This window comes from Anarrhichthys ocellatus, unplaced genomic scaffold, assembly GCF_004355925.1.
Source record: "Anarrhichthys ocellatus isolate YVR2014 unplaced genomic scaffold, GSC_Weel_1.0 scaffold10, whole genome shotgun sequence".
Classification (NCBI taxonomy): domain Eukaryota; kingdom Metazoa; phylum Chordata; class Actinopteri; order Perciformes; family Anarhichadidae; genus Anarrhichthys; species Anarrhichthys ocellatus.
The window spans coordinates 628,619-651,529 of NW_022280040.1; the positions used below are offsets into that span (position 1 = coordinate 628,619).

Genomic DNA, 22,911 nt, shown 5'->3' on the forward strand with positions numbered 1-22,911 from the left:
CCTAAAAGATTTGTGTTCATTTGTCATTGGAAAATGTTACTTAACATGTGATTATTCTTTGGCACAGCATGCAAAAAAAGATTTGTCAGGCTGTAATTTTACCCAAACGCTCCCTTTGAACTTGCTGACAGTTCTTAGCATAAGCCTCATCCATCATCTTTTTTTTTTTTTTTCTTTCGCCTGGACCATGAACTGTGGCAGCAGAAGAAAGAATATTTAATCCATCTAACATATGATTTACATCTGCATGATTCATATGAATTACATCTAAACACAAAAGCAGCTCCAAATACACTAATTCCCTCTCCTTTTCCAATGAACCCCGCTCACTCTTTTTCTCTCCAGTCCCGGCCGCTAACACGGTACCTGCCGGTGCGAAAGGACGACTTTGACCTGCGAGCTCACATTGAGTCGGCGGGCCACAGCACCGACACATGCTTCCACTTATCCATCTCTGAAAAGACGTGCCGGGGCTACTTGATCAAAATGGGAGGCAAAATCAAAACCTGGAAGAAGCGCTGGTTCGTCTTTGACCGCAACCGACGCACGCTCTCCTACTACTCAGGTACTGTAGGTCACAAGGTGCACACACACAGACTACCACATGAAAATGCAAATGTGTACAGAGCATCCACATGGATAGAGGCCCACACACACACACATGCACACACAGGTATTTTACAGATATATTTAAATGCATTTAACAGTTTGTATTTCCTATATTTTACATGCATTTGAAAAATAGACATTTACACACATTTTGTCTTCTGCAGACAAGCATGAAGCCAAGCTTAAAGGAGTCATCTACTTCCAAGCTATTGAAGAAGTGTATTACGACCACTTGAAGAATGCACATAAGGTATGTGTAGATATTTTTGCTACAAAAGCGATGCATGCAAATTACTTCCGTCCTGAAAAGTGTGATTTAGTATCTTCTAATTCACGTGTAAAATTCTGTCTCCCTCTTCCTGTCTCCCACTCACCATTCATCATTCCCTGTCTCATTTTCCCTCCCACTGTTCTCGTTGCCTCCTCCCCTTCAGAGCCCAAATCCCTCCCTGACCTTCAGTGTGAAGACTCATGACAGAGTCTACTACATGGTGGCTCCCTCTCCGGAGGCCATGAGGATCTGGATGGATGTGATCGTCACCGGCGCTGAGGGTTACACCCAGTTCATGGTGTAGTGAAGGAGCGGGACAGGCCAATGGGCTGTGACTAAGTTTTCTATTCCCTGTTTTAATTTTCGGATGGACGTTATTCTCATCTTTGTTGAAGAGTGAACACGGTTTCTGTTGTGTAGAGACAGCAGCCCCCGAGTTACTCAAGATCATTTTTGCTGCGTTTTATCCGCCTCATTTGCAAGATGGGCAGAGTTTGTAATAATATCTGGAGCATTCATGTGAAATTGTGGGCAGATACAAGATAATAATTTGAACAATTCTTATGCAATCCCAGATACGTTCTAAGCTTCAAGAGATCTAAAACGTGCTCTGGTGCACCGATGTGCCTTGGAGTGAGTTCAGGTGTACCTCAAGGTGTCGCCTAAGTGTAAAGGACATATACGTTGAATATATATTTGATATGAGCTTTTTACAACCCTTTTTCTTCAGAGAAGAGCAGACTGTGACTCAGCAGCTCCCTTTTTAGCTAGATGAAGCTTTTTACAAAAAGATTTTTAATGTGGAGATACTATTGGATACAGTGATGCTGAGTCAGCCAGTTTGAGCTCTATGGTATGTCATTATCAACATCAACTAGGAATACATAACAGTAGTTGTGTTAGGAAACGCTGAGTGCCATACAAAGCCTGAACAATTTGAACACGTCACGGAAGAGCTTGTAATCTATTTTGAGATGGGTTTGAAGTGTGTTCTGATCATTTTAAACAATTTTTCTGTGTACAGAATAAATAATGCATTATTCATTTAGTAAAAGTTGAGGAAATGTATTTAAATTTTCAACGTTTTTCCATCTAATTTCATGCATCTTTACTGTGGCATTCTCAGGTCTTAACTGTGTGCATCACATGACCATTATGTGAATTTATACACACGCGTGTGCTTAGAAGTGCCTGTTTTGCGTGCACATCTATTTACTGCCAGCTTCTAATGTAGCGCCACGGTGCTATTACTTACATGGTGTATAACACTAATAATCCAAGCCGCACCATCACATCAAATATTTCAATTGGAATGTAACTATGCACTCAATGGTGATTGTCAGTCTTTTGTTTTTTGAATGGATTGCTGTGCCGGGGTTTAGAATAGTGTCACCACAGGCTCAGCAATGAAGCTCTATGGAAACATGGTGAGGATCAAGCTTGTTGTTTTCTGATGTAAGGAGTTGGTTAAATGAGCATGAAGAATAATGACTGTTATTGAGGCACAACATTGTGGTAATTGTACATTTTGCTTCTAGGTTGTAGTTGGATGACGATAGTGAGGACTTGATCCATTATCAACTCAGAACTTCTCAAAAAAGTTTGTGGCTTTTTTTTATGCGACAGTATTTTTGACATGCGTATTATCTATATTTTTAAAAGCTACATGTATCTATATATACAACGTCGAACTGTCTCCGGTGAGGAAAATATACCGATGTGGAAGCACGTAGGTGGTCGGGAAGAAAGAATCCATGGTACACACACTTACGAGGCGTTTAGTCACCCAAACTGACTGATCATCGTGCTGCTATGGTCCACTAGCTTTCATTGCTTTGCTTTTATTACCACTAATTCAATGGTTTTAGTTAAAGTGACTATTCCACATTGATCACCAAAGCTGCTTTTACATTTCACAGCATACTCCATACTCCGTCTGAATGACTCAGTCCACTGATGGATGCATTTATCATCTTGCCTCTTGGCATAGCTTTTTGTTTATCGACCAAAGTACATGTTCATGTGGTTTAATGTATATGTGGTTACTTTGCTTTGACTTCTCTTTGTTCAGTACAATACGATCAAATATGTTTTCACATGACAAGCACATGGTTGTTCTCCACCAACTAGAGGAACTGTTACAGTGGAAGCTTCCATGAGCTGCTTTTTGGGTTTTTTGTACAAGTAATTTGTATGTTGATCCTACTGTATTTATACCAATGCATGTTTCTTAATTTTTTTTATTTCCATATGAATAATAAAAATTATATATTTTACCTTTTTTAATGATTTTTAAGAAGTTATGCCCAGTGTGTCCCCGAAATAAACTACAAGGACACTTTTTTGCAGGGATGAAAATATGGCTTTGACAACTGGGGCGACTGTGGCTCAGTGGTGGAGCAGAGTCGTCCTTCCATCCTCCTATGAATGGTTAGTTAGAATCCTGATGGGCAGGTGGCACCTTGCATGGTCGAACCACAAACCTCCATGTGAGGTGCGTGTTGCATTTTAAAGGGGCAGTTCACCCCGAATCAAAAATGCATATTTTTCCACTCAGCTGTAGTGCTATTTATCAACCAAGATTGTCACGATCGCAAGCTTCTCGTCCATGTGTAAGCGACCCAATTCAAATGTCCACCCTATAGACCACAATGCAATTTAATTCAAATGTTTACCGGAACTGGCCCTGTAGTTTCAGATTGGACAAATTGGCCTAGTAAAGACGAGAGGAAGCTCAACACATTGTCCACATCAACCACCGAGTTGATCAGGATGTCCTGGGAAAGTCTCTGAGATGATGCTTCAGATCAATAGACGGCACCATTCTCTGGCATGCTGAACTGTGTGTTAGCCTTTGATTCCTCCAAAGGTCAGGGCGTGGTCCTTTACTGTGAGTAGTTCATCCAATCCAGTTCATCCAGTTCTTGCCTGACTGAAACACAGCTTCAGAAATTCATTCTCAGAAAGCAGCCATTTTGGGATATTGATTAGAATTCCACCTCAACGGCGAGGGCATTGCCCTTGGCAATGACTCACAATTGATATTGAGCCCGTGTTTGACCCTGAAATGTGCTCATCACAGCTGAAAGACCTGACAGACCTGCATGTTACAAACAAACCAATACTATGTGTGCCGTCTTTACACGAAGCCCAGCAGATGCTTACTGTCACTGTTTAACTTGAAGCATTATCTCCTCGTGTTCGCTTGGATGTCAAGAGTTAATGTTTTCCAGCAGCAGGGAGGTTGAGGACACAGATATGAAGGTAATAGCTGGCGCTTCTTGTACAGCGATCAAGGCATATCTCCATGCTGTAAATACCCCGGCCTTGCTCATTTGATTTATAGATATTTTAAATGGCTGCCACTGGTCATTCAATATGTCACCTGCCCTCTGGCAATGTGTATAGGCTATGGGTGCACTCTGCTCTGCGGCTGACATCTGAGAAGGGACAGGGGAAGACACTGGGAGTTGAAACTCTGATTCTGTCTCATCAATTCTCACACAGTAGCCATCTGGGTCACTCGTTAGGCCATGTGACAGACAAATATAACAAAACAAGAGGAATGCAAAAAGACTGAGCGGCGTCAGTGAAGGGCCCCGGATACCAGGACCGGTGCGCCATGCCTGCAGTTCGCTGATGGACCCCGGATCAGTTCAACAAGCCTTGGCTATAAATAGACACAGTGAGTGTGTTCCTGAGCGGACCGCTATGTCAGTGTGCACGGGAGTGTGTCTTTAAGAATTTTAGCTGTAGTTCGAGCCCTATAGGGGGGGGAGAGAGAGAGGGAGAGAGAGAGAGAGAGAGAGGGCTGCCTCTTACACACAAACACCTTCCATCGTCCCTGTAATCGAGCGTCGAGCTGCACCTCTGCAATTATGCACGTTTCGTGTTGGATGGGCTTCTCGGTAAACACCGCGAAGCTGCCGCAGACACGGAGCTCCGGCCCCGCCGCGTCCCCCACGAGTCGTCGTTAGCGTGTGCGCGGAGCGGGAGCCGGGCTCGTGTTGTTTATCCAAGAAATCTGACTCGACATGGCTGTTGCTTTGACTCAACATACACGGTTTCGCAAACGACCCTGGACACCATAACCAGTTGAGAGAGAGCGGCTGCAGATCATCTTAATGAACGTCATAAGGTAGGCCCGTCTCATATTTTGCACATTATCTGTTGTTGGTACGCAAGACACACGACCGGGGCCGGTGTTGTTGTTGTTTTTTCTTCCCTTCAACACATTTCCCAGCAACAGCAGCTGGTCCGGCCAATGCGGCGTAGCGTGCCATAATATCCGTCGCTTTAAGAGAACCAGAATACCACCGTGGGTACTTGATCGTGCGTTTTGCTCAAGCATCTCCGAAATGCAACGTGATGCACAAAGCGAAGTTATTTTCGTGGGGGATATAGTTTCCTCTTTAAAAAAAAAAAAAAAAAGAGTCCACCCCGTCGTACGCAAGCGCATATTCACCTTACGTGGATCTTTAAGGACATATATGGAGCGTGCCAAAACAACCTTTCAAGCAAAACCTGTTGGGGAACTCTAAAGTGAAAATAAGGACGTCAGTTTGTAGGTCTACCGTCCCCAAACATGCCCTGCTCCATCGTAATGGTTGACAATAACTCTTCTCAGTTTGAAGGTGAATCCTCTAAAGTCATAACCTCCGCCGTGTTATAGTACACAACACATTTTCAGAAAAGCACGTCTGCTCTGTGCCTTAATGACTAACGGTGTGCTCTGAGGGCAAACGGAATAATGTTGGGTGTTTTTCAAAATAATTGTCTGTTGTGATGCGTTGCATGAGTCCTGATTGGAGGTTATAGTTTCTGCCCCTCCCCCCTTTTTGTTTATTTATCATCACTGGTTTATTGAATCACGGGCAATAATAAAAAAAAAACAACCTAGCGTGTCATCAGCTCATTGCAACCTCACCTAAATCACAGTTTATTGTCAGGGATTTCAAATGTGTAAGTCTTCGCTTATGAAACGCACTCGACAAATATACCCAAATGTTAAGTCAGGTTTCTTTCGTTTGTAGTGGTGCTCTGTTCACCATGATGCTTCAGCTATTTTATTTTTCCTGTATTCAAGTTGACCTTTGTAACCATTTGCCCATGGCAACCCACATGGGAACGCGCAGAACTCAAACATTTGTGTACACAAAACAATCCGATATATCTATTTATCCCCTCAGTTAAAATCACACTGTGGACCTTTTCAAGGTCCATACTTGTGAAGGTCCATACGTTAAAGGTCCACACATTCCATGCTAAAGGAGTGGGCTCTGTGGAATTGGCAGCTCAGGTCACTGGTGACTTTTTCTTGGCTAAAGTGAGCCAGTGAGGTACACCGTTTTTGTCCTCGAGCATTTCTTAAGGCGTAATGCAGGAACAAAAGGCGAGGTATATAGTCACCAAGGCCAGAGCTCCAGGGACGGAGATGTGTGCTGATCAGTGCGACTGTGCTGGGAGACGCTCTGTTGCTTTTATTGGGAGACGTAAATATGTCTGTAAAGTTTACTGACTTGGCGTCTCGCCAAGAGCTGGCAACAGTCAAATCAGTCTGTATGCAAATGGCCCCCCAGGCAACACTTATGAAACAGTTCAGTGGTCTGGACCTCAGTCACTGACATACATTTACTTTGTTCCATATATAGATAGGATGAAATAGATTTGTACGTGGCGTTCGTTCTACTACACATCACGCTACTTCGAGGCCTAGATTTTGAATTGAAGTATCTATCAATATGAAATGGATTTTATTGAACCATCCCATGCTGATCTCCCTTTATACCATGTGCCCATGCTCCACTCACATTTTCCAACACACGGCTGACCTGTTTCCATTTCCGATGCTCTAACGGCAAAGCTGAGAAACCAGCCTCCCATTAACCCCCTAAAATAGAAAAAGTAGAGCTGTGCCGATATGTCTCTTTAATGTTGCATATCGAAAGTTATATTGGTATCGTAGTATTTGCTCTGACACTTCATTTTGTTGAAATCAGTCCAGCCATAATGTGCATTGTTAAATCTCATGGACCGATATAACGGGAGTAGGGCTATTTAGGTAAACTCTGCATGCAGCTGCGTTGCACATATACCTGTCACTGGTACTTGGGTGTGTGTGTATTAAAAGCAAACAAAGCGAAGTCCAGGGCGGGTTCAAAGAATTCAGTTATTTGGAATTTTACTGGGTAGTAGATGCAGTAGATGAGCATGCCCATTTTTGTTGCACAGCTTCCTGGGAAGGGAGGTGTGTGTGTGTGTGTGTGTGGTTTTAGAAGCTATGTGTGCGCTGAAACCACAAGGATCTTAATACGTTTGTTTCAGCCAGTTTTTTGGTCGAGGCTTTAAATATGTAAAGAAGCTGATGGATCAGAGTTGATGACCTGTTATTGTCAAAAAAAAAGAACACCCCCCCCCCCCCCCCCCCCCCCGTTTCCAGTGATGTCTAATCCACCTTTTTCTGGTTAAGTTTTAAGGTTTCACAACATAGTGATGACACAACTGAGCATTTCTAACCTTTTACCTTCTTTCCCTCCATCCTCCCACAGTCAGGTTGGGTGGCCATGGATCCATTCAACCAGCTTATTCTCACCATCTCGGTGACCAGTTTCTTCACCTTCCAGTGGCTCTTCCACAAAGTCAGCCCGTGGACGTCCACGCGCATCAGCCCCAGCTTCCTCGGCCTCAGTGACAAGCAGAAGGTGGAATGGAACTCAAGGTGACGCGACACATAATTATGGTCACGATGGGTCCGAATATTTACGTGTGGCATGCAGCAGAGAGCGCAACACCGCTCTCAGTAGAGGTCGGATATAACTCATCATTCAAGAAGAAGGGAGTTGAGAACGGCTCGATGTCTTTCTCAATGAGAGAAAAATACTGAAAGAGCTGACTGAGTTCTGTCATGAGAGACGTTATCACGGACATTCCCCTTATTTAGCAGAAAGGTTGGCCTTCGGAAAAGCACATTTGACTTCGGACTGCGTGGGGAAGTGCGCAACATTGAAGTTGCGTAGTTGTGCCCTCGTGCTCGAATTACGTTGAGTGTTCACAACCGTGTTCGTCACATCGCCCAGCTGGACTGTCTTGGCACAGAGGGATTCTTGCTGGATGATGCAGTGCATTTTAACAGCCTCACCTCCGCTCTCTTGCGCTCGCCTTTCATAGCTGGAGCCCTATCTGTTATAACTCCACACAGCTTGTCCCATTCTCCTAAGATCAAGCAGCTCCTCCGTAAAGCAAAAATGATCGTCAACTCCCCGCAAAAAAAAAAAAAAAAAGAACAGCATGGGCGTGGTATTTTACTGAAGCAATAATATACCTTTTTATCCTCACAGTTTGTCAGTCAAAATGGACGGACAAGTAGGAATGCTTCAAGGACACAGTGTTCAGACTGATGAACAATTTGATATGAACAAAAAGTGTCATCTGTTGTGGTATTGATGTTTTTTCTGCTAACTTGTTGTGGGAACATTGCAGATACTGGTTAGAACAAATAGACCGGAGCAAAAAGATGGAGTGTTTTGTGTCTTGAGTGAGACAGACGGACAGGCTGTGACCTTTGAGCGCTATGAGTACAGTGAAAGCCGTACTGTAGATTGAAAGATGTCCAGCGGGCGAAGAGCGTTTGAAAGGATCCAGCCTGGTCCGACTCCAACGTGCATGAATCACTCGTTTTTGTTTTTTTTGTCTCTCATATTAAGTTTATTGCTAACGAGAGCACTTGTGAAATTGAAATGGTCACATGGTTTATGAGCAAATGAAAGTGAAGGATTAGTGGAGCTGGACCCGGGCTGTGGGGAGCCTTTTCTGAGGCCCGCGTGACTTTACAGATTCTGTTGAAACAGTCTTATATGCAGTGTGGCTGTCATTGTGTCTCACTCCCTCAGTGACTGACTGGGACTGTGTGCCGCTCCTCCTGACCCTTCAGCAGTGTTTAATCTCTTAGTCTTAATTGGTCGGAATCTGTGTGCAGCCGTGACAGGCAATCAGTTGATTCACTGTAGTCTAAAACCACACGAGCCGCATGAATTGAGATAGATACTGAGTATTCCTTTGGCAAGCTTATTGAGCACACAATCTCTGACGTGTGTCAGTACTGCTCCTGTCAGACAGGAGAAAATCATCACGTGTGTGTGTGTTTTGCTTTTCATTTCAGGACGGTGTCAACGTTTCACGCACTATTGGTGGGAATCTTCTGTCTCTACATCTTGTTCTTTGATGATGCTGTCAATGAAGACCCAGTCTGGTGAGAGTTCGGCTGCGAATTGCATGTTTTTAACCTTTTACTTTCCATAGTTTTTTTTTTTTTTTTTTGTCTTTTAGTCGTGTGCTGTGTGAGTTTTTTCCAACAGATCAAGAGGTAATGTTAGCATATAGCTAACTTCATTATTATGTGTGCTTTGAGAGCTTATGTGATGGAGCCAAGACTCGCCTGTATCAGAGTTGAGGATAACATTAGCACTCCAAGACCTGGAGCCAAGCCCATCACCAAAGATAGTTACATTTCTCAAACCCCGTGTTTGTTCTATTGTAAAGTCCAGCCGTATTGTTTAGAAATATGAACACGAAAGCCCAAATGTAAATGTGTTATGTTTGAAATAACAATTTTATTACATTTCTAGTTCGCCAACTGAACTACGACTCTAGAGCTGAAGAGCTATCCTGCGCTTTAGCTTTAGTCTCTTAGCAATATATCATACATATAGTGGTCAAGTTCATGTTTAAGATCTTTTTATATGGTTGTCGTTTTTAAAACGCGTTTTCTGGAATCGTCATAAAGTCAACAGGAGACGGTGTTTTCAGCCAGCTCAAGGAGTTAGTGCTGGCTAGAGCTGATCAAATCTGGAAATGAGAAACCTGCTTGTGTGTGAAATCAAACACCCATTGTTTCAAAGATAACCAGGAATTCCCAGCCGTAAATCTTCCACCCTTAATGTGAACTGTTATGTGCTGTACTAGCATGGAAAGCTCGACAGGCATAGCGACATTCACCAAGGGGGTAGGGCTTAGTGATGATATCCACCTCTGATTGATGGAAATGGAAAATCCCCTGCAAGTTTGGAAGTTGTTTCCTCATTCAGGTGCCGTGTAACTCGATTTCTTTTTTGATACTTCAAAGTCGAGACATTTGAAACACCTACACTGCATTTCAAAAGTATGGATTCACCGGTTATATTGATGCTTTTCTTCTTTCCATCAATATTAGCTGTTTTAACAGAGCTAGAAACGGTATAATACAGAAACCAAATGTATTATTTATACTTGAAATCATTTTGGCCTCAAAAAAAGAATATTTTAATAATAAAAAAAAAAAAAGAATAGTGACCTTCGATCATTATTGAACCACAATTGTGCCCGAGATATTTTGGAGAGTCGTTTTCCTTTGGGCTCTCTGCAGTCCACTCATTGGTTCGGTTGAATAGGTTTAATCTGTGCTTTGCAAGTCCACAGTATGTTCAGCTGACTATTGCTAACTTCTATTTTTATTGTTATGTTTGAATCGATGAAGGGGAACAGGCGTATTCATCGGGTGTTGCATCTCCCTCGTCCCTGTGTGTATGCTAAAACCGCGAAGAGACGGTATTTTTAAATCCATGTTGTGGCCGAACGTGACGATGGTGACGAGGATGAAACCGGTACACCGCCCACCCCTACTCTTATTTAATTGTCAGTATGGTTAGATCATTGCACAGCGTTTAGATCTCCATGTACAAAACATAACTTTTTCAGGAAACCCTTCATACAAAATAACATCTATTTGTAAAGACGACTTTCTACATCCTAAAAGCACTTCTAGCCTTCTGACAAATAACCAATCAAACTTTTGTGGCCGGGGATTCTAAACCTTTGAATGGCAGTGTGCATACGGAGACTCCCTGTAAAACCAAATGTGTTTTTGTTCAATAGGGGAGACCCTACATTGGTGAAGACTAATGTTGGCATCACAACAGGCTACCTCATATCTGGTAAGAGAAACGTACAGTTTACCCAGGTAATGGTTGTGAAAATGAGACCAGAAGAACATGCACGTAATTTATAATAAGATGTGATAACTTCATGCTTGGAGAACTCACTTGAGTTTTGGCCCTAGAGTGTGTGTCAGCTGCGGGTCAGAAATAAAATAGACAATTTTTCAGTGTGGTCTTGTTCAGTTGTATGTACTTCAAATGTTTTGATTTCACCCATGACATGTTATCTCTCTCTCTCTCCCCTGTGCTTCTGTGTTCCAGATCTGCTGCTGATATTTTACTATTGGAAGGCGATAGGCGACAAATTTTTTGTAGTTCACCATCTGGCAGCGTTGTATGCTTACTACTATGTACTGGTGAGTGCCCTATTGTCCAATAGCAGAACGTGCAGGCAAGATGGGAAGGAGACAACCAAAGGGTGAACAGCTGTGTCCTGTCAAGCTGGGCCTTTTACCTAACTTAGCCACCATTCAGCAAGTGTCCCCGACTGTCTCCATGCAGCTCATATAGTTTGGTTGAATATGCACAAGGCAAGTACAGTAAGTGCGACAAGTGACGTACCCTAAACTGTACAGTCACATCAGATAAGGAATCCATACGGATGTTCGAAGTCCACCTCATTGGCTTCATCTCTCCCAGTGGAAGTGTAATAAAGTGCTTCAGTAATGCACTAGTCAGTGAGTTACAGTCTCTCCAGAACTGTTTCCCTGCACAGTTTTGTGCAAGTGCTGAGCGGTTGTATTCTTTAACCCGCCCAGAAACGGCAAGTTTAAATGATGTGAGGATTGCAGGAATAACATGACTGTAGGTTTCAGGGTTAGTTTGACATTTCACTCCGGTTTAGCGATCGTTAAAGCTGCACTGTAAAAAGCAATCTTGTCAAAAATACATGATGGTGTCGCTCTCTATCATTATTACGAAATCAGCCGTGGTTATTGACAGGTAATTGACCTGATGATGATGATGTCACAAGTCCTCTGAGGTACATGGTTATGGTGTGCAGTTGGCTCTAATCCAGATATGGAGACGGTTTAGTGTACTCAGCATTTACGGGCAGTGCTGTTCACTCTTGGTTCGATCTGAAACCCTCTAGGTCGCCAGGATCTGTTGATAAATATTATGGAAATGAATGACTATGGTATTTTTTGCATGGAATGCTCAATGATGGTACTGGCTGATGACCCCTCCCCCCTCACCTTGCCCTTACAATTTCTGTGCTTTCTGTTTGTTTTACTGACCCCCCTTTAAATGTTGTATGAATCCGGCGCAAGTCAAGCTTAGCTATATGCTAAACTGTAACCACCGTGTGCATGCTTGCAGCTCTGAAGCATTCTACACAGGCGGGGTTCCTTCTCTTGTCACTGTGCATGCTATAGCAAACAGTATATAACTTTCTTAATTACTTCCCTGCCTATCTACATTACCTGCCCGCCTGTCTGTTGTTGTGCCAGTTCTGCCTCTTCTTTCTCTTCCTTACACTCCTCCTGAGATTTCCCCCCCGATGAGGGAAAAACTGACAAAGCCACTCAAATAACGTCATCCACATGACCCCGAGATGATAGCGCATCACCAGATAGCCATATCATGCTGAATGTATTCTATCAGGTGTACTCTGAGCTTACAGAATTACTGTTGTTAATGCTATTAAAAGTTTCCTTTTATACCCAGTTTATTTTAGTTAAGCAACTCGGTGTGTTCCCCTTGAATACGTGCTCTGTATTTTGAGGAGAATGCAAAAGGACACTAAGTGTGCATTGCTCTGCCTGAGTCCCCATACTTTAACTATTCTTGGATTTAACCTTTTTTTATGTTGCTAAAAAGCAGTAAAACACTATGGACGTTTGGTTTCAACCACATGTTTGGTGTAAACCTCGCAGTCAAGATTTACATTCTACCCCTAACTACACTCAAGTCGCTGGGTGGATTTACAGATTTGATTTTCTTCTTTAATGTGACACATATATCATATTAGTGTCTGTCTTCATTGCATTGATAATGAGGAATATCACTCTTCCACCTTCCTGCGTCAAAACAATAATTACATTAAAACAGTGTTACATCGTTGGAATAAATATCTGATTCATAACAGACTGTAAATCCAGCCTTTCATTTGGAGAAACGGAGCAATGTATAAATTAGATGACTGAAGCGAAGTAGGCCATACTGTTACTGGACACTCATGGCTGTTTCCTTAGACTGGATCTTGAAATTCATGTGGGATAACAGAATGAATGCTCCGCGTTAGTCAATGGTGGTAGAAAACATATTGTGAGCCACATTACTGTAGCCATATTCAATTTGCGGTAAAACCCCAATAAATTAAACCCCTTAATGTCATTTTCATTTTATTTAGTTTTGTATTTAGTCAAATGTGTCGTATGTTGTCAAAGTCTCATTAGTTAAAGGGCTGGGTGTTTTTATGTGGACGTTTTCTTGTCAAATACACGATAAATTCTACCAACTCAAAATATGAATATTAAACCCTGCGGCACACAGCCAAATTAAGGCCTAATTCAATTTACTTAGATTGAAAGCAAACTTCATATCAGCTTAATGTCGTAAGCTTGTTGGTATGTTTTGATTATTGATTAATCGTTCACTAATTGATTTTTTTTCGATAGCATAATCTGTATATGTGTTTTAACAGTCAAGCATAGCCTAACCAGAAATATAATGTATTAACTGCTGCGTAACTATGAGATGCATGCTTTCTTCTCGGTGTTGTAAATGTTGCTTCTTACTTGCTTCCCATTGTGGTTGCATCTTTTTCTTTTTTCTTTTTTCTTCTAAAAATATCTGTCTGTCTTTCTCTCTCTGCGTCCTCCGCTGACTTTAACATAAATAGCCCCTCTTCAAACCCTACATGCAAAAACTGCCAACATCAAGTCGGACTGTGTCGTCCCCGTTCATGCAAAAAACTACCAAAAAGGTTGTGTGTCATTTAGAAACCCAGAGCAGGTCAGGTCTTGGTCCTTTTCCTGTCTTGTCTGCTATATTGCTGTTGTGTTGCACTGAGCAGATATGATGCCCAGTCACAGTATGGACTTACCAGTTCCTAGAGGTACTAGTATTCCTCATGCTAGGTGGAAGGTTCAACTCATACGGTACAAAAACTGCAATGCAGATTACCCTGTTTGTGTCACATAGTAAGTATGTTTTAATGTCCAGCTTTTATTTCAGCCCTGACGGTAAGTCTACTTGTAAATGCAGTTAAAGCCTGGCCACTAGCCAAATAACCCTAAAGTTCCTGGTGGGTCTTCCGGTGAAATTGAATGCTGTGATTTGTCTCTTCATTTTGAGTCTGACTTATGTGCTGAATTTTTACGGTCAGGAGTTAGACACAAAAAATTCAAAATCCCAACTATTTTAATTGCAGTTAAGATGTAGATCACAGCAGTATAATTCAGTCTTTCAGTCGGTACACAAATATATCTGGCTAATGGCACCATTTTAATCAACACTATTCAAGATGGGGAGTCCTGAAAGCATCTCGGTTGTAAGATCATCTTCATTCTATTTAGCAGCAGCGGAAGATTGTTCAATTGGAACAGAAATCAATCGATTTTAAGCTTCTCTCATGGTAGGATCACTCAAGGGCTTCATAGCGGGCTTCTGTCCAGGTCAGAAACCACGGTTTGTAGTTGGTGCCTTTGTAATATTGCAACCGTGGTTAGCTTCATAATCCAATTTCGAGTTCAGGTTCAAACCTGCTGAAGATGATCTCATACAGCATGGAATTCAGGCCCTGACCTTCTAAACAACGACATGTTTGGCAGTTAAACGTATCGCTTTTTTACTCTGCATGGCTTCTGGTTGCTCCTTTTTTAAAATAGTGGCTGGCTGAATGTATGTGTGGTTGTACATCATATGTATCAAAGCCTGTGCTGTGTTGATATTTGCTGGAAAACCCTCTTAATGTCGAGATGTTCCTCAGATGAACTGCAGTGCATTGTGGTCTTCCCAGTATGTTTTAAGACATTAAATATTGCATGTTGACATTTTGCTTTTTCAGGCAAAGCAATTTATTGTCTCTCTAAAAACAGGCCCAATGGTGGTTGGTAAATATGTCTCTAGTGTTCTCTTTGAGTTCCTATGTTTTCATTGAATTTGACTTTAAAGGGAAAATTCACCACCACTTCATGTGGATGTGCAAATTAGTGTCGATGGTACATGTATTCGATTGAAGCAACGCATTCCTCAGTGTGCGCTATATCGACTGAGAAAACTTGAGTTTGCAGTTGCAAAATGTGTTTTATCTTCTGCATTCAGTGGCATCATTTGACGCGACAGTGGCGCCGTTAGTGGAAAGGAAGACCTACCGGCTATTTCAGCCTGGATTTCTGTTCTCCGCTTTTGTCGCTCAAAAGCAGAACTGCCTTGTTTTCTTCGCTTGTATTGCAAACTAGCTACATTTCCAACAGTGAAAAAATGGCAACCCAAAACATGAATGCAGGGCACGTTATGGACGTGGATACATTTTACAGTGTTTTTGGCTGACTCGGATATACAGTTGTGTTTACCCAGAGTATGTGCCTGGAGAACTGCAGCAGAGGTTCTGGTAGCATTAGCTGTGGAAGAGGATTATGTTCTGACAGGGACCCTCTAGGCATCAGAAGCTCACGGACAATGCAAGTAATTGGAAATAATTGCTTCAATGACATTTACAATCAACAGTGATTGGACATCAACATACAATGTGTTGGATTTTCCCTGTAATATTTAAGTTTCCGTGAGGGTGATTTGTTGTGATTTTTTTCAATATTATTTTTACATATCTCGGAAAAAGCTCAATTTCCATTGAATTCGCTGAGTATTCTTGGTCTCCATAGAATGAATCCTTCAATTGTTCATACTCCTAAGAGGATGAACCATGTCTATTTTTGAGTAACTCAAGCAAATTTTTTGCCACTCTCAAGCAAAAAATGTCAACATCATTCCAAAGATATCTGATACTCAAACAAATTGATTGAATGTGGTCGGCACATTCATGCTCCCTCGGGAATGAACCCTTTTCATTTAAAGACAACTGTGTCAACAAGCCCTTAGTGTGAACAACTGACTTGGACCACAATGCATTACAGTTAATCTGTTATTTTGCTCCTTTTATAGTATGGACTAGTTTCTGCTCACAATACATGAGGGGAATGAATCATTAGGAAAGTCAAATTAAAGACCAGTCTAATTTTAGCTGGTGACTAATTGTGTGCCCTGAAGGAGAAGGCTCTTTTCTTAGATCTGCCAAATAGGTCTATATTTAGGAGGACGTCATCTAATTTTAATCTTGAGTTCCCCACACCAAAAAAAATATGTCTTGAAATATCATATGGTTGTGTCTGACGATTGGAAGCGTACCTTAATTACCGAGTTACTCTGAGGAGCAGGCGGTACATCAGCTTCATGCCTGCTGAATTCAAATGACTCGTCTTGTTTTTGTCCCTTTCATGTGTCGTTGTCTTCCTGTTCTTACCTTGTTCTTCCAGGGCGAAGGAATGTTGCCTTATTTTGCTAACTTCCGTCTGCTTGCTGAGTTTTCTACACCCTGTGTGAACCAGCGGTAGGTACCTGTTTACTAACGACCTGGGCTTTGGGTCTTAAAATTCAGGTTTGGAGCTCAATTTACATTTTCTGGAGATTAAATTTCAGAACTTGTGTTAATTGTTAAGAATTTAAATGACATGAAGGTAATCCATTGCTTCTTGGTTGGTCTCTTTGTGGTCGGATTAGATCAATTGAAATCCGAAGATACTTTAGACAACAGGCCCCTAACTCTTTATGTAAAGTGTCAAGTTACTTGTGATTGTCTTCAACATTTACATATCCTGCCAGACACTTTTTTCTTAACCATGTGTTGTGTTTCAGCTGGTTCTATGAGGTACTAGGTTATCCCAAGTCCTCCCGGCCCAACATGGTGAATGGCGTTGCCATGGCAGTAGTCTTTTTCGTGGTCCGCATCGCCGTCATGCCAGTCTACTACATTCGTATGTATGGGGTCTATGGCACTGACGCTTTCTACCTGGTGCCCTGGGGTGGCCGTGTAGCCTGGATCTGCTCCAGTATCTGCTTGGACATCATGAACATTATGTGGATGCACAAGATTGCCCGCGGCTGCTACAAGGTGCTGCGTTCGGCACGCCAGAGCAAAGCCAGCATGCCTCAGGAGAATGGGAAGACGGAATAAAGGACACTGGGTGTCAGTGGTGAGAAAGCCACAGCAGAGACACAACGTCACTCTCAGCGCATCGGGGGAGCAGCAGCTCGGACACTTACCTGTCGCACCTGGGAAGAGTGATATCACAGGACCGAATGTAAAGAGGGAAATTGAGTCACTTGAGATGGACCATTGAACTGGCCATCCCGAAGCCATGACATGAACTGTCAGCAATACCGTGTGCACGGCCAATTATTGTTCTCTTGAACAATTTACCATTACACAAAAGAGTCCTGGGACTCTTAGCCCAACCACAAAATGTCAAAAAGTTGACCGTTCTTTACATACTTTGTGCTCAACAAAATATATATATATATTTTTTATTTTTTTTTCTCAAAGTATTGTTATTTTCAATCCCAGGATTACACAGTTAATAACTCAACCACCGCAATCTGACATCGTGAGTCTTGGTTGCATTTGAATGGTGTAATTTATACAATGTAGGGTTGAAAGGGCCCCGGTACACTGTATGTTGTCTATTTGTTTTGTCTTGCTGGGGTCGAGGCAAATTAGTTTTCAACCATACAAACAGTTGAAGATGTTGTTTTTAATGAAAAGGAAACTGGTGTACAGAATACTCTAGAAATGCTAAAAGGGAAACCGAATGTCAATGCTGTGTTTGTACGCTGACGTGAAGCAATGCGAGAACATTCGTTGTCCTTAATAATATTTCTTAATACAACCTGAAATTCCACACTGTAAAAAAAAAAAAAAAAAGAAAAGAAAATGACATTTTGTTAACAAAGATTAGTTATTGACACGGTTTTGTGGGAGCTGTCATTTGTGTCGCATTGTGCGGTGCATGCTAAAGGGTGAAACTGTCCTGGAGTGCTGATTCGGAATCAGTGTCTTAGACAGAATGATAAACACAGAGTACAGACAAAGAGCGGCTGCTTTGAAGGACTTCTGTTTGCTAAGAGGCTTAGTGGGAAATCTGACACTCCTTTAGCAACAGGTGTTGACCTTAAGTTTATATAACATTCACACTGCCTATTTTTGATATCTTTTTAGGCACAAGCTGTTCAAATTTACCCCCCCCCCCCCCCCGGGCAACATTTGCCAACAAGCTGCATGCTGCTGTGTGTGTTTACCGTCAAGGAATTGGACATTTTAGCCAGCAAATTGAACTCAGGACACGAGTTCAACACATTCATTTGACTAAATTAGTTTTTTTTTGCAGATTTTAAGTTTGATGTCAAATCAAGGACAATAATCAGTGTTTCAGAGGGTAATGGTTCTGGGCGTGTCAAAAAAGTATTTTGCAGTTTTAGAACATTGTGATGGATAAAGCGTCTGCCTCATGTTGCACATGATTTCCAATCCGCTGTTAAAACATAATATGCACTTCCATATTTATTCATCAGTTTGATACAAGGATTGTGTGCTTTCCCCCCCCCCCCCCCCGGTGGACAGGAATGTATGGAAACTGAAAGATTCACGTTATCATTCTACTGTCAAAGCTGTCAATCATCATACAACACTGAACACAGGAACAAATCTCCTCATCGGGTTTTAAGACAACTGTAGGCCTATCCTTTGTTTTTATTTAAAAGTTGCAATTCATCGATGATTTACGGAACATGTACTTGAATTTTCATTGTAAATGTATCTTTAATGTATCTGTAGCTGTACATCAAAAGCTATCTTCAAAATGTTTTGTCAAACAGAAACGGGGGATTGCTAGTTTTGAAAATACGCCTTGCTATGTTCAGCATTTGATTTTGTTGCCTTTTTAAAACAACGCATGATTGCACACTGAATACTTTATTACATCCCCAAAAAAAAAAGAAAAAATAGTGTGTTCCACGTCTAATGCTGTCTAATGTGATTGTTTGGCCTTTTGTTTCAAATGTTAAACCAAGAGATTTGTTAAGGCTGGTTGTTTTAGTGCTTTTGTTTTTTTTGTTTTTTTTCACATCCATGACCATTTTTAATACAGTGCCAACCAATTCTCTGCACGTACCCGTCTCTGCGCGCTGTTATTAGTCACAGGAGGATGAGGCTCGGTGCCGTTTGGCGTGGTGGAACGGTGTGAAACACTTCTTGTCCATTTACGCCATTCGAGTACAGGCAGTGTGTTTAGAACAGGATGGACTCGAGTGGATCATCACTGTCTCACATCTTGGGGAAAGAGTCGGGATGTGTTCATATTTCACTGGAGTTAAATGGAAACCAGGCCAGGTCATGCATGGCCAGTATGGTCATCTTCTTCATGCACCTTCTATAACTGCATGTTGTATTGCATGGGGATTGCACTGTAAACAAAATAGCATATACATTTGCAAGACAACCTTTTGTTCTCTTTTTTTTCTTTGTACATGTACATAATGTTTACTGAAACATTATTCTTGTACTGTGCCACATAATGTAATCCACAGATGATGATGATGATGATGATGATGATGATGATGATGATGCGTTGAAAACGTCATAAAGCAGATATTTAGTATAATATCCAGCACAGAATACTTGAGGGAATACTTGAATACTAATCAGGACCGTCTATAACAATCTGGGAAGTGCAAATAAACCTGAATCCTATGAGCATCTTGCATTGTATGCGTACCATTGTCTTTAATTTATGAATCCCAGAGAAGTAGACATAAAAACAATGCAGATGCTATAATACGGAGCATGGTGCTGCTGGTGTTGGTGTTTCTGTTCTGAATGTTGTATGGGGAGAGATGTGAGTAGGTGGGAGTGTTAAGTGGCATTCTATGAATGTATGCGAGGAGAGAAAATATATTTGTCATTTACATTTTCATTTGTTCTTTACAATAAATACCAAATTAACGGATGTGATGTGTGTGTCATTCGGGTTCTAACATCTTTGGCAGCTTAAAACACAATCAATGAGCGTCTGATGTCTCAGATATGGATTTCATGTCGCGGCTTGTTAACGTAAAAGCCTAATTAGTGGCACATCCCATCATAGGCGTTCAAAGTTCTGAAAAACATTTATTTTATTTTTTGTCAAAATAAACCAATATACATCATCAACAAGAACATGTTTTAATATTGTAACAATCACCAGTGACACCAGTGGTCAGTGATACGTGACCTTAGCAGGTAATGTCTTACACGGGCCACTAGAGGACAGTGTTGCCATGTAATTCAATTCTCTGGCCTCCCCCTGCGATATCTGCAGCCACTGTATCCTGCAGCGGGGCTGTTGTTTTTTCTAGTCATCATCAATGAAAAGGATAAAACAAAGTCACCGTACTATCAATGTGCCATCCAAATGTGTCTCTTCGTCTGCTGTTCACTTAAACTTCCGACTGAGAGGGAGAAAGGTATCACTTCTCTCCCTCTATTGTTTTCCTTAAGTCTCTTCCATGCAGAACATTTGCAAGGCCATTGTGGTTATATTACAAAGCAGCCACTCTTGTGACAGACTTGTGCTGTCTAGCAGTGTTGTGGTATAATTTGACTCTTCTGCCTCTCAGCTTTGCTCGTGTTTAACAATAGAATGACCTTCCCTCGAAACTGAGTGACCACATTTGCCTAAATGACAATAGGAGGTGTGTATTGACAAAACACCAGCGATTACAAGCGTTACAAGCATGTGAAGATGCTATTTACCTGTTAAAAAGTATTCACTAGTATCACAACCAATCAAATAAAAATAGACACTGAAGTTGGATGCAACCTCAGTGTCTTTGAGGACACATATCACTAATGTGTGAATGTCTATAATGCATTGTCATGAGATACATAACTTGTTTTTGTTGTTTTGTACACTAACAAACCATAAGACCTTAAGTGCGCCTAGTTCTTATCTCTGCTTAAAGCTCCTAATCTGTTTATTAGCTTGCAACAAAGTATATTTGTTTAAATCACATTGTTGCATTCATGATACTTGAATACTATTTAATGACAATTGTATCATATATTATTGGTTCTCTAGAGTTTATTCGACATTCACAGCATTAATAGAGCAGCAAACAACTATTTGCTATGTCAAGATATAGTGGAGCAATGTCTACCTGAGAATGAAGTTACTGTTCGTCTGTCTGTGTTGTAATCCGAGTTTCTCTGCGATTTCTTTACATAGCTGGGCCACCGTGCCTGCCTTTTAGTTAAACTAGTACTTTAACTACATTTTGCAGTCGTTTTCTGGCAGTTCAACTATTCACAATGATTCAAGTAGTTAAATTACTTTTTTGCCAATTTCGTGTAGTTAACTTCTGAAACTATGAACTTGTTCAGTCCAAAAGAGGAAAGGAATGATTTGTTCTTTTTATTTTAATATTGTTTCTCTACTGTAATTGAACCCCCTTTGACCAGCCCCGTCCCATTTTTCTCTCAATCATAGACTGTATATAATGCCGCCACCGCCACACTCTTGACCTTTCACCTTTGTGTAGCTCCTGCATGTGCAAAAGGAGCATTGCTCAACGCTAACGGCGTCATCATTTCCATAAAGTTGAAGACTGTTTTTAGAAGTTAAGATTGTATATGTCAGATGTAACAAAACTGACGAGTTGTATTATATGATGCTATAATTTTATATCACATATATCAATTTCTTAACTTTAAAAAAAAAAAAAGTTCAAACTATTTTTTTTAGCTCTGCTTTAATCCCCAATATTGAACTTGTTGTTTCTGGTTGAACCACATTTACATCCTCAAGGCGCTCATATCTACCTGTGAGTAACGTCTTCCGCAAGCGAACATTCGAATACACACAAACACCAAACCTTATTTTACTGTTTGAAGGTTGAACTTTAAAATATAAGTAAAGGTCTTTTTTTTAACCTCCCAATTATACTTTATGATAACACACTTAATTATCGTTCCTAACAACAGGGCTAGGTACAGAATCTCATCAGCTGGTTATTCTGTGAAACAGACAAGATATTCGTCTATTTGCCTTGGAGGTGATGTGCATGTGGACTTTAACGTACCGATATGATTTATTATTATTACTCTTTCAGTTCTTGGTTTGCCATCATAAACTGCATGTCATTCCAGGTATTATCAAGTACTGGATAACCCTGCATAGCCCTCCAGCCGATGGAGTTAACTGTGACTTTCACTATCTGGGAGTCAGTACACATCCTTCCAAGAAAAATAATGCCATAGAATGAAATTACCTGTGGAGTGATAGATATAAACCAAAGGTCCACACCCTTTCCAGTGAGTCCGTAAAGCATTATTATTAACTAACCATAGCGGATAACCTGAAAGGACCTTCTTAAAGGCAAGGCAAGTTTATTTGTATAGCACATTTCAACAACAAGGCAATTCAAAGTGCTTCATAAAACCATTAAAAGCTTCAAAACATAAGGCAAAAGAAAAGGAGATTTAAAAACAATTAAGAACATTGATTGAAACATTAAAAAGCTAAAAAATAGAATAAAAGTTGCAGTGCAGTTTAAGAAATAAAATACAGTAGGAAAATGCAGAAATGCAGGAAATTGATCCTTGAATCTGGTTCACTTAAAGGCAGCAGCAAACAGAAAAGTCTTCAGTCTTGATTTAAAGGAGCTGAGGGTCTCAGCAGACCTGCAGCTTTCTGGGACTTTGTTCCAGATGTGTGGAGCAGAAAAACTGAACGCTGCTTCTCCATGTTTAGTTCTGACTCTGGGAACAGAAAGTAGACCGGTCCCAGACGATCTCAGGGGTCGGGATGGTTCATAAGGTAGCAGCAGATCAGAAATGAATTTTGGCCCTAAACCATTCAGTGCTTTATAAACCAACAGCAGGATTTTAAAGTAAATTCTTTGTTGGACAGGAAGCCAGTGCAAATACCTCAGAACTGGAGTGATGTGATCCACTTTCTTGGTCTGTTCAGGTTGAGGTCTGAATCCATAACTACACCTAGATTTGTTTTCCGCCACCTGCGCTCA

At 41.2% G+C, this 22,911-nt stretch overlaps 2 protein-coding genes across 7 annotated transcripts in view; both read left to right on the forward strand.

Annotated features, from left to right (window-relative positions):
- phldb2b (pleckstrin homology-like domain, family B, member 2b) overlaps positions 1 to 3,984 on the forward strand; it is a 38,970-nt gene extending 34,986 nt beyond the window's left edge. For all 6 annotated transcript variants that reach the window (XM_031849898.1, XM_031849901.1, XM_031849900.1 and 3 more), the window contains 3 exons: positions 346 to 565; positions 774 to 859; positions 1,044 to 3,984. In XM_031849898.1, coding sequence (XP_031705758.1) covers positions 346 to 565; positions 774 to 859; positions 1,044 to 1,184 — 447 coding nt within the window. In that variant the 3' untranslated portion in view covers positions 1,185 to 3,984. The remainder of the gene's footprint in view (positions 1 to 345; positions 566 to 773; positions 860 to 1,043) is intronic.
- Positions 3,985 to 4,685: 701 nt separating this feature from the next.
- Positions 4,686 to 19,522, forward strand: tlcd4a (TLC domain containing 4a). Its single transcript, XM_031849907.1, has 7 exons — positions 4,686 to 5,018; positions 7,429 to 7,598; positions 9,039 to 9,128; positions 10,790 to 10,848; positions 11,113 to 11,207; positions 16,332 to 16,405; positions 16,711 to 19,522. The coding sequence occupies exons 2-7, from the start codon at positions 7,444 to 7,446 to the stop codon at positions 17,027 to 17,029; spliced, it is 792 nt and encodes a 263-aa protein (XP_031705767.1). The 5' UTR covers positions 4,686 to 5,018; positions 7,429 to 7,443; the 3' UTR covers positions 17,030 to 19,522.
- The last annotated feature ends 3,389 nt before the right edge of the window (positions 19,523 to 22,911 follow it).

Excerpts from the sequence above, each read along its gene's own strand:
- tlcd4a (XM_031849907.1), top strand. The coding sequence starts at position 7,444 with ATGGATCCATTCAACCAGCTTATTCTCACCATCTCGGTGACCAGTTTC. Across the intron at positions 10,849-11,112 it reads AACAGGCTACCTCATATCTG|ATCTGCTGCTGATATTTTAC; the intron begins GTAAGAGAAACG and ends TCTGTGTTCCAG. Across the intron at positions 16,406-16,710 it reads ACACCCTGTGTGAACCAGCG|CTGGTTCTATGAGGTACTAG; the intron begins GTAGGTACCTGT and ends GTTGTGTTTCAG.